At 37.6% G+C, this 16,926-nt stretch overlaps 1 protein-coding gene across 4 annotated transcripts in view; it reads left to right on the top strand.

Annotated features, from left to right (window-relative positions):
- The window catches only part of taok3a (TAO kinase 3a), a 76,563-nt gene that overhangs the window by 37,312 nt on the left and 22,325 nt on the right, over positions 1–16,926 (top strand). For all 4 annotated transcript variants that reach the window (XM_061730545.1, XM_061730544.1, XM_061730548.1 and 1 more), the window contains 9 exons: positions 2,655–2,879; positions 7,578–7,649; positions 8,410–8,511; positions 8,825–8,870; positions 10,064–10,160; positions 11,756–11,869; positions 12,842–12,933; positions 13,135–13,228; positions 15,739–15,820. In XM_061730545.1, coding sequence (XP_061586529.1) covers positions 2,748–2,879; positions 7,578–7,649; positions 8,410–8,511; positions 8,825–8,870; positions 10,064–10,160; positions 11,756–11,869; positions 12,842–12,933; positions 13,135–13,228; positions 15,739–15,820 — 831 coding nt within the window. In that variant the 5' untranslated portion in view covers positions 2,655–2,747. The remainder of the gene's footprint in view (positions 1–2,654; positions 2,880–7,577; positions 7,650–8,409; positions 8,512–8,824; positions 8,871–10,063; positions 10,161–11,755; positions 11,870–12,841; positions 12,934–13,134; positions 13,229–15,738; positions 15,821–16,926) is intronic.

Genomic DNA, 16,926 nt, shown 5'->3' with positions numbered 1-16,926 from the left:
ATTTTTTTTAAAGATATATAAATCTTTGATTTTTAAGGACGTTTCTTTTTTTATTCTTTGAGTAGTTTTGTACTTGAATTAATTTAATGCAAGTACTCTCATCGTTTAGTTTACAGCCTTCAAAGCTGGAAAGAACAAAGAGAATATGTCTCAGGTGCCTGAATCATGCAAAGCCTGTTATGTTGCTTAAATACAATGCATTTGTAGTAGTAGAAGCAGCAGCAGCAGTAGCAGGAATGGTCAATATAAACAGCAGAAGGCACTTCGGGTTCCAGGTTGTAAGCACAGGCAACACGGCTGTACTGCACATAGTTCATTCATCATTTGTCAGAACCCTGTCGGACGCGAGCAGCTCAGCCAAGGGTTTCATCCCTCCAAAAAATCACTACAAAGAGTGTCCTTAAGGTAGGATGTGATTGTATTTATTTGTTGGGTTTTCGTAGTTTTTTTGTTGTTTTTTTTAATCCCCCCATCTCTCATATAAATTGGTAAAGTGGAACAATGCCTGCTAATGTTACAACCCAATGGCTCTTTCCAAGCCTTTTAAGGAAGATTAGTTGAAAAGGATCCAGGCTCAATGCCATGAAATGAATTTTATTTCGGTACATCACTACTGACTTTCTTAGTTCTGAGATGAATCAGGAGAAACAAAAAGCATCATGTCTTTTTTAGGCCCCTCTCAGCCGGTAGGTTGCACTGATCTCCAGTATTTAAAGAATGGAGATGGTAACTGATGCTTATTAAGGCAAGCCATGTTTATGCTGCACCAATCTGCCAAATGGAGATCCAGAGTATTTTTACTGAGCCATAAAAATATCAAGAGGACATTAAAACAGCATTTTAAAGACCACCAAAGCAAGAACTTCAAATATTCAAAGTAAATTACATATATGATTTTTTTTTTTTTGGAAGGGTTTGACCCAACCTCAGTGATTTTATTTTATTTTTTTTTTAATTTAGATTTTTTTTGGGGGGGAGGGGGTAATTATTTTTTATTTTTTTCATTGGAGGGAAGAAAATGTACCAATTTTCATGTGCTTTGTGTCAAAATAATTAAATGTGTAATGAAATTACTTAAATTTTGATCTGAGTTCATAACTACACTTAAAATAAAAATGAAACATGTATTATTATGATTCCTGGCTGCTTTCAAAGATCTCTGGGAATCAGACCTGAGACAAATTCAAAATGAGTATGCAATTATCGCTATAGAATAGGAAACGATAAACATCGCTATACACTAGAGGTAAAAATCTCAAGATCACCTCACAATTCAATTCCAGTAAAATCTTTTAACCTTCCACTGTGTGACTACTTGTTGCTTTCAGATATCAGAGCAAAATATTTCAAATGACGCATAATAAAATAAGTTTTGATATATTTTATTAATAAAACTAATGGGCAAGATGTGGCAAGCGAGTGGAACTTTACATTCCCAACATGTACGATATAGTAGGAGACAAAACTGCTCTTATCAAGCATACTTCTAGTGCATACAGACACCCACCCCCACCCAACATCATCCTATTAAATGCAATCAGCAAAATATTATTTTCAAAAGGGGGGCGGACACTGCTGTATCCAAATGTACCCATATAGTGACATATAAAAACAAGCGAATCCCTCCAGTGGATGCGACTTTACAGAGCCGTCTTACCTGCTACTTTCTTCGGTGGCTCAATGCCGTGGGGTTTGTTTTCATGGCAGTGAAATGTCTTCCAGTTGGGATGTTGTATCTCAGCTACGATGTGTGCAACCCAGCACAAAAGCCCTGGTTTTTAGTGGACGATAACATTTGCGATAGAGTTGTGCTGTTGAAAACGGAGGACACAAAACTTTGCCTTTTATGACTGATATTTTGGGAGTGGGTGTGACTGTTTGGATGGCTTGGAGAGCAGGGGATTAGGCTGATGCTGATGCTCGGTGTCTTGGCCTGTGTGCCTGTGTGTCTTCCTCTTTCTGCCTCTGTGTCAGCTTCCTCCGTGTGGGGCCAGCCTTTAGAACCAGATTTGTTTGGTGCATGTAGCTGATGTGCACAGACATTTCATGGTAGATGGGGATAGAGAGAGAGGGAGAGAGCGACTGTAATCAGAGTGATGGCGTGCAACTGTGTGAATGTTTCTGCTTTCTGTGCAGTGAAGCTAACTGGAGCAGGGTGTCCAGGATGCATATGCACTCATCAGCCTGGCTGCAGCAGTGTTAGTATGTGTCTGCACACACTTGTCTAACAGTTACACTGTGTGCATATGTGGAAGTGAGGCATCCATGACTCAGTTTCAGCTGTCGAACATGTGTGTGTGTGTGTGTGTGTGTGTGTGTGTGTGTGTGTGTAAGCGGGTATAGTTAGAGATGAGGAAGCAGAAATGTCCATATTTCAGTGGAAAGGTTACCGAGTTGCCTAGTCTGCATGTCAAAGTATCCGAGGACAAGATACTGAACCCTGTGTTGCTTTCAAAGGTGGTACTTACTTGTAAAGCCACTTTGAATGAAAGTGTCTTCTCAATAAATGTAATTCAATGTAAAAAAGTGTGACTTGAACAATTACATGGTTTGATGTCATCACATTTTTTTTCCCTTACCATCTGTTTACAATCAACAAAAACAAAATCTGGTGGGTTAATCATGTTTCATCTTGACTTTCTTCTTCATGTCAGGTCTAGCTGGCCAATGCCGGGGCCGTGGAGGACGACTGGTGGCGGTAGTAGCAGTGGTGCTGTGTGACTGAGGTCCCCGGTGCCTAGGCAACAATGCCGTCGTCCACACGGAAAGGAGTGCCGAAGGATCCTGAACTGGCCGACCTCTTCTTCAAAGATGACCCGGAGGACGTCTTCTGCGACCTGCACGAGATTGGACATGGCAGCTTCGGAGCAGTATATTTTGTAAGTAGCAATTCCCCAGTTTTGTGTATTTTTCAGTTTTACATAAAGTTAGTTTCAGAGAACTTAAATCTAAACTGCCTCAAGGTCATTTCTATTGGAACAAAATCTATTCTTATTCTTATTATTCTGTTATATATAAACATGACTGGACTTGGAGATTTTTCCAGTGTAACAATAATACAGATGGCAACAAATATATTGTCTGTCCTTTTCACCCGAGTTTCAGGGTTCAGAAAATATGAGCACATTATGGGCTGTATTATTTTACCACTTTGTAAAGAAAAAACATGTAAAAATGATTTGTCCACAAGTATAGCTTTAATATATTAATTGATAACCTTACGCAGTGTTTTATTAGTTAAATAATTTACCTGTGATTCACCACACAAATGGAAAAAAAGTACCTTTCTGTGTCTCTGTAGCCAATGTAATTAATCTCATTATCACTAATTACTAGTAAAGCCTCTGATTCTGAAATCGCATTGAGTGGGGGATGAGGGAATCCTCTCATCTCCTCTCTTCCCATCTCTTCTCCCCCCATTTCCTTTCCTCCTATCTCCTCTCCTTCTACCTCCTTTCATCCCCTCCTTTCTCCTCTCCTCCCATTTCCTCTCCTCCCATTTCCTCTCCTCCTACCTTCCCTCATCTCCTACCTCCTCTCCTCTCGTCCTACGTCCCCTCATCTCCTTCTACTTCCTCTCCTCTCCACCTACCTCATCTCCTACCTCCTCTCCTCCCATTTCCTCTCCTCCTACATCCCCTCATATCTTTCTACCTCCTCTCCTCCTATCCTCTCTCCTCCTACCTCATCTCCTCCTACCTCCTCTCCTCTCTTGTTTTATTTTTTTTAAATTTTTTTAATTTTATTAGTTTGCACACAATAAAATTAACACTTGCAATCAAAATAGTAAAACAAATGTGACAGGAGAGGTCAAAAAGCCAACAGGCTTATGCAACAGACCTCCCCTCGATTTAGGAAGTAAAACAGTAATTACAAAAAATCAAAAAACAAAAACAACAAGACGAAGACTATAAACAAAAACAAAGAAGGTTTGACTACATAGTTACAGATCATCAACACACAAAAAAAAAAAAAACAAACAAACAAAAAAAACAAAGAAAACTTGACATTTTTTAAATGTGAATTAAATGAGATGATAAATTTCTTTTAAAAATCTCTAGAGAAGCAGAGCTTTTGATAATGTGAGATTTGGAGTTCCATATCTGTACACCACGATATCTGAGGGAAAACTGGCCGTGTTTAGTTTTATAAAAAGGAAAATGAAAATGATTAACCTGTCTAGTATTATATGAATGTATTTGAGAATTATAAGTGAAAAAATTACCAAACGATAGTGGTAAAGAAAAAGGCAAAAACATATGTTTGTATAAAAACACACATATCTGATGAATATTTATGTCATATACTGAAAGAAGTTTGAGTTTTCTGAACAAAGGAGTAGAGGGTTCCGTAGAGTTAGAAAAAGTTGCCAGTCTTACAAATCGTTTTTGCATTAAATAAAGTTGATGAAGACTGGAAGGGTATGTATTTGCCCAAACAATATTACCATAAATCAAATAAGGATAAATCATAGAATAATACAGAGTTAATAAGCAAGAAATATTAACGAGATTTCGCAGTTTGCTGATGATGCCCAATGACTTCACAGTTTTATTATGAATGAAATGTATATGTTTTTTCCAATTCAATTTCTCATCAACCAAAATACCTAAAAATCGAGTATGTGAGACTTGGGAAATTTCCTTTCCATCTACTGCTACTCTAATATAATCTTTAAGATATTTCCTACCCCTACCTGCAAATATGATAAAATTTGATTTTTGGTTATTTAATGCAAGCTTGTTGAGTTGGAACCATTTTGAGATTCTCATCATTTCTTCATTTGTATTATTAATTAGAGTATGTAAATCAGTATGTGATAAAATCATATTGGTATCATCAGCAAATAAGATGGGAAAAGAAAATTTACAAACTGATGAAAAATCATTTATGTAAATAAGAAATAATAAGGGTCCTAAGATAGATCCTTGCGGAACACTGCATGATATCTGAGTTATATATCTCCTCTCCCTTTACCTCCTCTCCTGTCTTCTCCTCTCCTCCTTCTCTCCTCCTACCTTCTCTCCTCTCCTCCTCTCCTCCTACCTCTTCTCCTCTCTTCCCATCTCCTCTCCTCTGTTCTCCTCTAGTCCAGATGCAAGGCCTGAGGCAATAAGCCTCCCCCTTCTTTGTAAAACAGCTGTTTTCTTGATACATGGAAACAAAAATTGATAGAGGGTTAGAATCTACTTGACTGCCAAGGCCCGTCTGTTGCACGTTGATGTGTGTGTGTGCACGTTGCACACACACACACACACACACACACACACACACACACACACACACACACACACACACACACACACACACACACACACACACACACACACACCAGTGTGTCAGTAACAGCCACTGTCCCCATGTCAGCCTGTCTGAAAAGGCTCCAGTCCTGGTCTAAATTCTGCTTTGATGCTTCGCTCACTCACACACTCCTGGTTTTGTTCCTTATGACTGACACACTGTTAGCTGTTTGTCAGATCAGCTTTACTAAATTCAGTCTATAATGTGGTCTACATAGAAAGGTAGAAGATTCTGAAATGACTAACGATGATAATAGTCATTATTACATGAAAGCGAATGAATATGATATAAAACACCGAGCATGAAGCGTTGTTAATGTGCTTAATGCTGGGTGTTTTATAACCCGTGAACAGTGAATTCATCTAACACGTCCCAATAGCCTTCGGAGGCTATCTTATATTTGTCCTGAGGGATGAGGAAGGAAGATCTGCATTTGTATTGCTGCTTCTCATTACTGTACTGCTACTGTACAGTGGGCAGATAAATGTAATAAAAAATAATCAGAGAGAATCTGTAAATATCAGATGATAATTGTCTTTGCACACATCTCCACTCCACGATGAAATACAGACCATCTTCGCACGTTAACACAGACTTAACATTGGAAAATGACCACGGATGAACTCTATTGTAGACGGGGAAAAAGGGGGATTCAGATGAAGATGTAATTACTGATTCACCGACCCCCTGTTGTGTTGCAATAATCACCCTGAATGCATTTCCAATAATTTAGTGTTGCATGATTTATGTTTCCTTTTCTCTATAACCATCTACTTGTCATAGAGGGGAAAAAATGTTATTCATGCACGAACTGACGGGCATCAACATAGGAATCAAATTAATCTGGGAAAAAATGTCAAGCGTGAAAACTGTGCCTGCTTTTACTGTAAAACCATTTGAATCTCAACATGAAATTCCCATTTATTCGTTATTGGGATGAAGCCGAAATGAGGGCTTAGGCTGAGCTGCTATCCCTTTGGCCAAATGCTTCCAAGGTTAACACCACCGGTTTAACGTGGACATGTGGATGTGGACTGACAGCTCGGATACTTTACAATAACTACAGATAAACCATGTAGCCCTTACATGCAGCCTTCCACAGTTTTTATAGTTGGGTGTTGTTGTTTTTTTTCATCTGATGTAAATGTGACATCCTGCTAGACTCATTTGTGGTAGATGTTTTGAATGCAGATATTTTCCTGTTGATTATGATGTTTTGCGTGCATGTGATTTATGTGGTACTTCAAGTCTAATGCTGCCTAATACTGTCCAGTGGAAATCAATCATTTTCAGCTATTTGCAAAATAATTACCATTTTCATAATTATATATGTATAACATGTAATATGTATGTACATGTATGTACGATACGAATCACGATACTTGAGCCACAATACGATACACATTGCGATATCCCGATTATTATATTCTACATAGTTCACCGAAAAATTTAAAAATGCATTACACATCTTAAAATCCAAGTTGTATATATGTACATCAGATGATAGTGATGGATCTTAAAATCCGAGTTGCACGTTCATCAGATTATAGTGACAATTCATGGGAAAAACTGAGTAAAAACAATGTTTTATTATAAGTATACAAGCTAAAGTTACAACATATTTGTATATGTTTTTCATATTATTTACATCATATGAAACTAACATTAAATTTAGTATGAGGTTGCTTTAATTATGTGGCAAATGATAATAAACACAAGAAATATGGGTACTAAAACCAAGGACAAGCACAGTGATCAGTCAGTATAGATATAAATCCATAAATAAATAAACCTCTGTCCATTATTTTTCATTTTTTAAGGACAGGCAATTGTGTTACATAAAAAATAAATTATAAAATGAAATAAAACGTGAAATAAAACCTGAGCTCAGTGCAGGGCCCTCCCAGGGTTGGTAGAGAGTGGCAATGCCCAGGACTGTCACTTAGGTAGGAGCACTGGGTGATATAATGGGGAAAAAATCGGGGATAAAAAAAACCAAAAAAAAAAAAATCGATATTCAAATTTTGAATATCGATATTGAATCGGCTGGAAAAGTATCGCGATATATTGCCATATCGATATTTTTGCTCACCCCTAATATATATATATATATATATATATATATATATATATATATATATATATATATATATATATATTGTGTGTTTGTGTATATATATATGTATATATTGTGTATATGTACTGTATATGTATGTCTGTATATGTGTCAAATAATTTGAGTCAAAGAAGTTTTCTTTGTCTTTTTCTCTTTTTAGGCACGTAACTCTTACTCTAACGAGGTGGTGGCCATCAAAAAGATGTCCTATAATGGCAAGCAGACTACCGAAGTAAGCAAGAATTGCACACAAGCACAAAGGCATGATGGGTAGCGTGTGAATGCATCACTACAGTTCAGTGACAGTGCGTCTCCCACCATATCACCAAAAAAAAAAAGCTTAATCTCAAGTGGGCATTTGATAAGGCCACGACGGATAACATTAATTTGTGGGACGTGGGGGTGGGGGACACGGCTCAAAATGCAAAACAAGAACTGTGTTTTTCTCACTGCTGTTTTACACGAGCTTGATTCTCGGTGGTGAACTTGTGAGACGCATCATGTGTTGGTTTGTTACTCTAAAAGGACAAAAATAATGTGACAAGTACTCACCGCCGTAAGTAAGATAAGCTTGCGTCTACTTGAGGCAAACTGATTAAAATCTTTATTCCCAAATCTATTTTAGAAGGCATGTGATCACAGCTTACACTGATGCTGATCACAAGTCCTCGTCTCTGTGGTTTAGTACACGCCGTTCTTATTATAAACTAGTGAGCGGTGGTTTTGTGTGTGGGCTCTGGCTTGACTCTCTCAGACCTTTCCAACCTACCTCATACACAGAGACACCTTTTCAATTTAATTGTTACTGGTGTTGAGCAGTGCCACAAAATGTTTTCCTGTCTGTGAACAAACAAAAGTGAGAGATGAAAATCTCTAATTCCCAGTGTAGAAGTGACCACGGCGAGGACGTGGCAGAGTCATGGCAGTGCCCACACACAAGTGATGCTGGGATTTTAGTTTAACCATCTGTGTGTCTGACTTTGTTTTGGCAGAAGTGGCAGGACATCATTAAGGAAGTCAAATTTTTGGAACAGCTGCGACACCCAAACACAATCGAGTACAAAGGCTGCTACTTGAAGGACAACACTGCCTGGGTTAGTTGGTCCCTCTCTGCATCTTCTTTTGTTTTAGTTCCCTTCCTCTTAGAAGTTTGGTGACATTGTTAGTTTATCACTTCCTCCATTGTCTCTTTGATTGTTTTCCTCCTGGTCTTTTTTTTTGTCTCATATTTTTCCCCACTGTTTGTTACTCTCTCTGCATATGCTGCAATTAAAACCATAATCAATACCACTTCGTGGCTGTCTCCATGCTGTGAACCATTTGCATCAGAGAACAACCCCTTTGTTTTTTCTTTTGTATTTTTTTTCTATTATAAATGAGTTAAGAATGTTTTTTTTCCATTTTCAGCTGGTCATGGAGTACTGTCTGGGCTCTGCATCAGATTTACTAGAGGGTAAGTATATTCATATTTATGTGCACATGAAACGATTTGTCAAATGATTTGGTTTATTGTGCTTATCAGGGTAGTTATTTTAGCATAACTTTATAAAATCATTGAATAAAAAATACTTTGCCTTTCTTTGATTTTTGAGTATGTTTGTTTTTTTAAAATTACACTATATATATATGTATATATATATATATATATATGTATGTATGTATATATATATATATATATATATATATATATGTATATATATATATTTTTTTTTTTTTTTTGAGTATGTTTGTTTTTTTTAAATTACACTATATATATATGTATATATATGTATATGTATGTATGTATGTATATATATATATATATATATATATATATATATATATATATATATATATATATATATATATATATATATATATATAGTGTAATTTAAAAAAAAACAAACATACTCAAAAAGCAAAGAAAGGCAAAGTATTTTTTATTTAATGATTTTATAGAGTGTGTAGTTGTAGTTTGTTCACTAGTTTATTTCATGCAGTTTATTTCTGTTTTTTTTTTGCTTTTAGTGTTGAGTGTGTCTCTTTATTCTTTGCAAGGAAAGTTAAGACAAGACAGTCGAACCCATTCACTCATAACTTTTGTTTAGTTACATTAGCTGATTAAATGTATGTATTAAACCACTTCATACAATACATACTTGGATTTAATTTAATAACCCATTGATATTTACAAAGCATTTGTATACACCTTTCTACCTCCAAAGCGTGACTCGCTAAACTATTCACCCTTGAACCATTCCACACCTGAAACCTGCATGTTGTTTTGAACACCTACCTGCGTACCCATGGCTGACGTAGAGTTAGTCACGATGTTTTGCTGGGATTTGTACTTTTATGTCAGTTATCTGTCAGAGTTGTGCTGTGACCTTTTATCTTGGTACATAGTCAACAGTCCACAGTGAACCCACTGCTTATAAATGATCCGTATCTCAGATACCAAGGCAGCAGATTATCTGTATATGTCAGCAATATTAGATACTTTTCTTTTTTTTTTCCAAAGAGGTGACACTGTGGTTTCTGGGTTTTTGATCAGACGTGAAGTCTTTAGCTACATCTAGCAAAATTCTTCTATTTGATATTTGTCTTCTTAATTGTTGAGTCTGTAGAGGGTTAAAACTCATTTTGATGGTGCCTATTTTTCCAAAGTGCATAAGAAACCACTCCAAGAGATGGAAATTGCTGCCATTACCCACGGTGCCTTGTTAGGACTGGCTTACCTACATTCCCATACTATGATTCACAGGTGAGGCTGCTTCCTTCCTTATTTCAAATATTTCCCTTCAGGAACAGGCGGGGCACTTCTCAGACCTCAAGATAAGATTAAATAAGACATTGATTTAATTGCTGCCTGATTACGGGTCCAGCAGCTGTGTGCACCAGTTCATGTGTGTAAAAGTTACTCCAGTGCTGTCAGGGTATTTTCTTTCAACTGTTTCTCAAACAAGAAGCCCTGAATCCAATATGTCAAAACTCCAAGTATGTTTCGTCAACAAAGTATTTGATTTATAACAACTTAAAAATACATATGTAACAATGATGGCGCCCCCAACATGAGCAACACCGTCAACAAAACGCAACCGAACTAGTGGGTATCATATGAAACTAGAGAAGCTACACTTTCAGATGATACCGAACATAATCTTTTCTGGGCCGACCACTTCATGCCAATCTCAAAACAAACCGAAAGCCAAAATTCACATTTCACAGCCAGCACTTCACATTGCGAGTTCATCACACACTACGTCAGCAAATCCCAAAGTTATTCCCACCAAAAGCAAAGTGTATTTTATTCCCTTTCCGTTTTGTTGTCATTTTCAGTCTATCCACACCTTTCTTTGACCATAATTCACGATTTAATCCTTCATAGTACTGAAACTGCTTCATCCGCCATCATTTCATATCCATTTTGTGACTTCTCGTGGCTTTTGGGAATTTACGTAAACTTTGTTGACATTTTACATGTCGCGACCTTTCAAACGAGATATTACACTTGAAAGAGACTTCATCGATCAGGCCTTTGAGCGTAAACTCTGGAGCACCACAGCGCATAGAGCGTCACCCACTGAGAGACCCACACAGAGCGCAGTGATTTCTGTATGAAGATTTTACATTTACGAAATCATGTATCATCAAATCAAACTATTTTATAGCCATATTCCCTTCACAAAGGGTAAAAAACTAATTTGGCACATTTTGGCACAGTATAGGTATCCAAGTGCCCAAATAGAGAGTCCGCCTGGTAATATCCACACTAAAAGCTTTATAAAATCTGTGTGCTTTAAGCTATTCTCATGTAACTTGGTACAGTTGTAGTCAATGAGTTGCTTAATCCAGGCAGTGGTGCCTTTTATAATTATATGCATTGCTACCATGGTGTTTTCCACTGTGCAAGCTAAAAAAAATAAAAATGTCATTTTTTTTTCTTTGGTTTATCACGATTTGCTCAGGCATGTGAACATTCACAATTTTTCTGACACTGGAAATTAATGCTGTGAGGTCTTAGCTATCCATTGAGACCACGATTATGCATATTGTCCTTATAATTGTGTAGATATTGTTGATTTAATTTGGATATTTATAACAGTTTAGGCGAAATTCACCTCCAAAATCCCTCGGGGTTAACAGGCAGTAAAAGCTGTATCTCCTTAAATCCTCTTGAATATCTCTCTCATGAAGTGACCACCCTCCTCTCTTATTGCAGTGATACAATAACAGAAATATTTACAGCCTTCTTGCAGTGCTATGTTACCTCATGCATGTTTTTTTATTTCCTTTGAACTGTTTTGGGAATGTGTTCTCTTCATGTGTCCTGTCCCATCTTCCCCTGTCTCAACCCAGAGACGTGAAAGCTGGTAACATCCTGCTTACTGAGCTGGGTCAAGTGAAACTTGCCGACTTTGGCTCCGCCTCCATTGCCTCACCTGCCAACTCCTTCGTCGGAACACCTTACTGGTCAGTATCCACACCACGAGCCTAATTCAAGAAAGGGTTTGACTTTTAGAGAATACCAACACAAAATTAATTAAGTTGGGTTTTCTTCTTTGAGTTAGTTTTTTTTGTTTTTCTTAGAAATTTCAAATCGTCAGGCTTAAGCTAACTGCTTTCCTCCCTTTTTTGGTTGTTTTGACTGCTCCTCATAATGGGGCCATGGTTTCATCTGTCATTTTGAGAATGTGGACTCCTGAAATAAGTCTTCATGTGATCGTTTATCGGAACATTTTCACAGTTGAATCATTTAAAGATAAGATTGATTTAAACATCAAAGTCATCATAACAATTTTATCCGAAATTTGCTGTAGGAGACATTCATGATTAAAAATGTTTTTTTCTTTATTTACATCCCATAAATTTGGGTATGCCACAAGTCAAACATCATGCTCCCTGCGAACGAACCAACAGTACTTTTTTAAATTTGTAGTTTTTTTTGACCCACTGCTGTTCCTTATCAGTAACACTTTCCCTCCTTAATTTCTTGTAAACAGGCTGCACATTTTTTAAAAAGGATATAAATACTGCTTTATAAGGCAGTTGGAAAGCGTGTCTGGAAAGCGTTTTGATTAACCTCGAGATACAAAGCACATATTTTATGTTTTTGACTGAAGCTTAATATGTCCTCCTGTCTCTCGCATAAAGAATCTCCTCGGCACGTCCAAAGATATTCACAGACACAATCCTGACAGTTTTGATAATGAAATAAATCATCTTTTTAACAGTTGGACTTGTTGTCATGTACACAAAAGTTGTTAAACACGACATTCATAGAAGCACATTTGGAAAAATTGAGCTGCTATCAAAGCATACCAGAATCCTAAGAAGCTCCGCGAAGCTTAATATTTTCATGTTGGTTTTTTTCTTTGCACTTGTTTCACAAGGTTTGTGTGTACATGTCTGAGGGTGTTTTTATGTGTGGTTCTCTGTGCTCAGGATGGCCCCAGAGGTGATCTTAGCCATGGACGAGGGTCAGTACGAGGGGAAAGTGGACATCTGGTCCCTGGGGATCACGTGTATTGAACTAGGTGAGACAAATCATTGATTGGCCTGTACAGTAAGAAATTCAGCTGATTGACAATGATTTAATAAAACAGAAAGATTAAAATGTTCACTCTTTGACATGCTTCTCATATTTCTCTTTGCCTCAATTCAAAGAGAAGCTGTTGTGTAATTTTAAAATCTGGGACAAGAACAAAGCCGTAACAAAGCATAACTTCTTATTTCAGCGGAACGTAAACCACCATTGTTCAACATGAATGCAATGAGTGCCTTATATCACATCGCACAGAACGACTCGCCCACGCTGCAGTCAAATGAGTGGTGAGTGGAAGCCCCGCCTTTCAGTCTCAAATACAACAGTTGTCGTTCAGTGTCCTTTTATTCTTGTAAAATGGTGGGAAAAAAAATTGTTCTGGTTCAGTTCATGTTGACAATATATTTAAATTTGTTGTGATGGTGTATGAGTTTGAGTTGAGTTGAGATTATTCATTATTATTACATTTCTTTTTTCTTTATTTTTACCTCTGCTGTTTTTAAATGTATTCTGCTGGTTTTATTTATTTTTTTAATGTGTTGTCTACGGCGACCTTGAGTGCCAAGAAAGGCGCCTTTAAATAACATTTTTTATTATTATTATTATTATTATTATTAAAAAATAACATTCATGAGAAATACTGTCATGACCGCAGCACCTCCAGCAAACTGTGAAAATGAAGGCCCAGTCTGGTATTTGCTCCGCCAGGGTAAAGCACCACCACGCTAATCCCTACGGCCTGTGATCCCTGCAGCAGGGCTGGTGCGAGCTCACATTCATAAGTCCATTATGTAATTACCTGACAAGTAAATACATGTATTTACATCATTTTTGCTGCTCGGTGGGACCACATCAAGACAAAGAGGTGTGATTATTCTAATATCGTTCCAGCAATGAAAATGTTTAATTTCTTTTCTTGCCAGAGTAAACGCGTATAACATGGTTATCAGTGTTAAACAGGAGAAATCATCTGCTTGATTTATTATTTTATCCTGTGCTCAGCCTCTTAGCTCATGACGACAAAGGCTTATAGATTCTCCAGGGAGCGTCCTCCAGACATACAGCAATTGAATAGTTTGCAGCAGCACGTTATCACATATAGTGAGAAATATTTTTCTTTATCCTCACTGATGACAAGCATTGCCGCTGCTTTAAGATTCATTACATAAAAAACAAATACATTGAGACCACTAGAATGGCTGATATTACCTCAATGTTAGCCACGTATTCTTTTATATTTCCAGCAGATAAATATTCAGTACATGCACATTCATCTGTAAATTTAATCGTTATAATTCCACTTGCACATTAATACAGAGAATATTTATTGCATTTTTGTTCGGCATACATGCCCAGTGTAAGTTAGGAAGAAAGGTGGAGGCAAAAGCGAAGACACCTGAATCATTTTGTGAAATTTGATGAAGTTGTGTGTGGCAGAAAAAAAGCAAACACCTTCAAACGGAGGTGATTTTTAAAGTGGCAAAGAAAAGAGCAAGAACTTTCCTGATGGGATTAAGTTGGACAGAGTCAAATGCACACAGGAAAATCTAGAGAATATGCAAGTAACACTGATCCTAAACTCCCCAGATTATTTCTGAAAGTAGAGTGTCAGGGTAGGATATCAAAGAAGAATCCAGCAAAGGCTTAGTCTGTCCTAATAAAGATGATTTATGGCTCACGACTCCATCAGAAATCATCAGTTTAACATGTATTTCTCAATGTAACATTGCAAAATCTTCAAGATCTTCAACATCTGCACAACGTAACATGAAAAGACTCCGGGCATCTTGGGGAGTCTCAGTGCATAAAGGCAAAAGCAGGAAAGTACTGTTGGACATGCATGACATTCAGGTCTTCTCAGGACACTTATTGAGAAACTGTACGCCCCCGTGGGTTTGGGAGTACCCCCCGAAAACTGTTGTCATCTGGCACAGGCTGTGCAATTACGATGGTTTTACAGCACACAGACCGCTGTGTTACAGCGAAGTCATTCTATACTGTACCGCACAAAGCAGCAACTCGTCATTTGTTTGTCTTCTCGTCCCATTTTCAAATTTAACAAAAAGCAGAGATCATCAGACAAAGAGTCTTTTTAGTCAGAATTCGCTGCATGTGTTCAACGGAGAACACCTGTTTCGAAATTAGTGCTGGTTTTTAGCATCATGCTGAGGCAAGTGATTGTAGGACAGCACATGTTTGTGGTATTTTTGGAGGAACTCCAGCAGCCCAAGGCATTAAAAACATCCTGCCAGATAAAACTAGTCGAGAAAATGGCTCAATAGTAGCCTGTGTACAAATACAAGGCTGCACAGTGTACACATCAGCATGTAATACAGCTGTACTCGTGGACCAGGGTCAACCGCAGAGATAGGAGTGGTTGGGGTTGCGGTGGGTCAGATGGTAGGAAAGGGCTTAGCTTTTGCACATACGACCTAACAATGACCCTTAAATAAACTAAACACCCTAAATGCATGTGGCTTTACACGGTAATTTGCTTGCAAGCATATATTTAAATCAGCATACTACAGATTCAATGCCCCATATTTTAATTGCTCTACATGTTTACATAATCCATATGTTCATAATCCATATATGGGTCATGTTTTATCTGGTTTAAATAACTGACAGGGTAAACAGAACACAAGAGATTACTCCTCTTTACACATAAATCATGAACTGATGGGAGCTGCTTCTGAGGGAAGCCTATCTTTAGATTGTTGCCATTTCTGCTTTTGGTTTAAATCCTTGACTTGGAAGAGAACTATTGACCTACATCCCACTCTCCCCCTCTGCGCAGGTCTGACACCTTCCGGAGCTTTGTTGACTATTGCCTACTAAAAATTCCTCAGGACAGACCCTCATCAGGGGAGCTGCTACGAGTGAGTGGGCTTCTTCTGTAATCCTTCCAGCTGTGACCTCACATCCTTCCCTCAGTCCCTGAGTCACTCCCATCCACCTACGGCTCTCTAATGCGCAAGCATATATAGTGTTTTGTCGAAGCACAGAAATCAAGCCCCCTGCTGAGAGTTTGCTTTTTTCTTCCCCCTCTCTCTCTCCTTTTCTTTGTTGTAGCCTCACTTCCTGTGCTATGCCTTGTAGCCACAATCTTTTACATCTACGTAGAGCTTATATGTGTTTGATGCTTCTATATTCCTTTAATTAGCATACAGCTGATATATCATTTCTGTACCTTAAATCTGCAGCTTTTCATACTTTACATCTGGGCTTTGTATGCAGGAATATTTTAAACACTGGAGACTTTTAAGAATTTCTCCATTCTGTTTTTAATGGGTTGATAAAAGTGTTTAATTTTCTGAGTATTTTATGGTTCAGTACACTGCTGAACAGTACAGAGATGCAGAAAAAACATCTGGAGACCTTATAGCTCGTGATGGCTGCAGTTGAGATGGTTTTATCGAAAGCAAAACAGTTTTTGTTTTAAACTGTTTTTGTAAACTCCTAGGAAAAAGTGGGCAAAAAAAAGGGAAATACGGTATTTAAGATTTATTCTGTAGGGAAGTTGAAGTTGAAGCCCGCAGACTAAATAATCAAATTTGTAATTTGCTAACATTATCCATATACAAATGAAAAAATAGACAAAACATCTCTATCATGACAGTTTACCTGTCCTCATTATCTCATAAAAACACAAGAAGCATGCTCTGCTAATCTATCAATGTTCCTTAAAGGGGACCTATTATGGCATCTAATACCTATTTTAAACAGGCCTTGAATGTCTTAAAAACAACAAGCTTTTGATTGTTTTTGCTAAATAAATTAGAAATTCAGCCTCTGAGCCATGTCTTTATCTTCCCATTCTCTAACCTCATTATCTATGTGGGATTCTGAGTGGGCGGGGCTATGATAATGAGGCACTGTGCTGATTGGCTGCCTGAATGAAGCGATACACCGCTACGAAAAAATGGCAGAAGCTCCGGCCGGTGGAGTTAGTTGTGGGCGTGGTTTCACGCATCGGAGGCCAACC

The sequence above is a fragment of the Cololabis saira genome, chromosome 9 (assembly GCF_033807715.1).
Source record: "Cololabis saira isolate AMF1-May2022 chromosome 9, fColSai1.1, whole genome shotgun sequence".
NCBI lineage: Eukaryota > Metazoa > Chordata > Actinopteri > Beloniformes > Belonidae > Cololabis > Cololabis saira.
The sequence above is the reverse complement of the archived record's forward strand: the minus strand, read 5'-3'. Positions and strand labels throughout refer to the sequence as shown.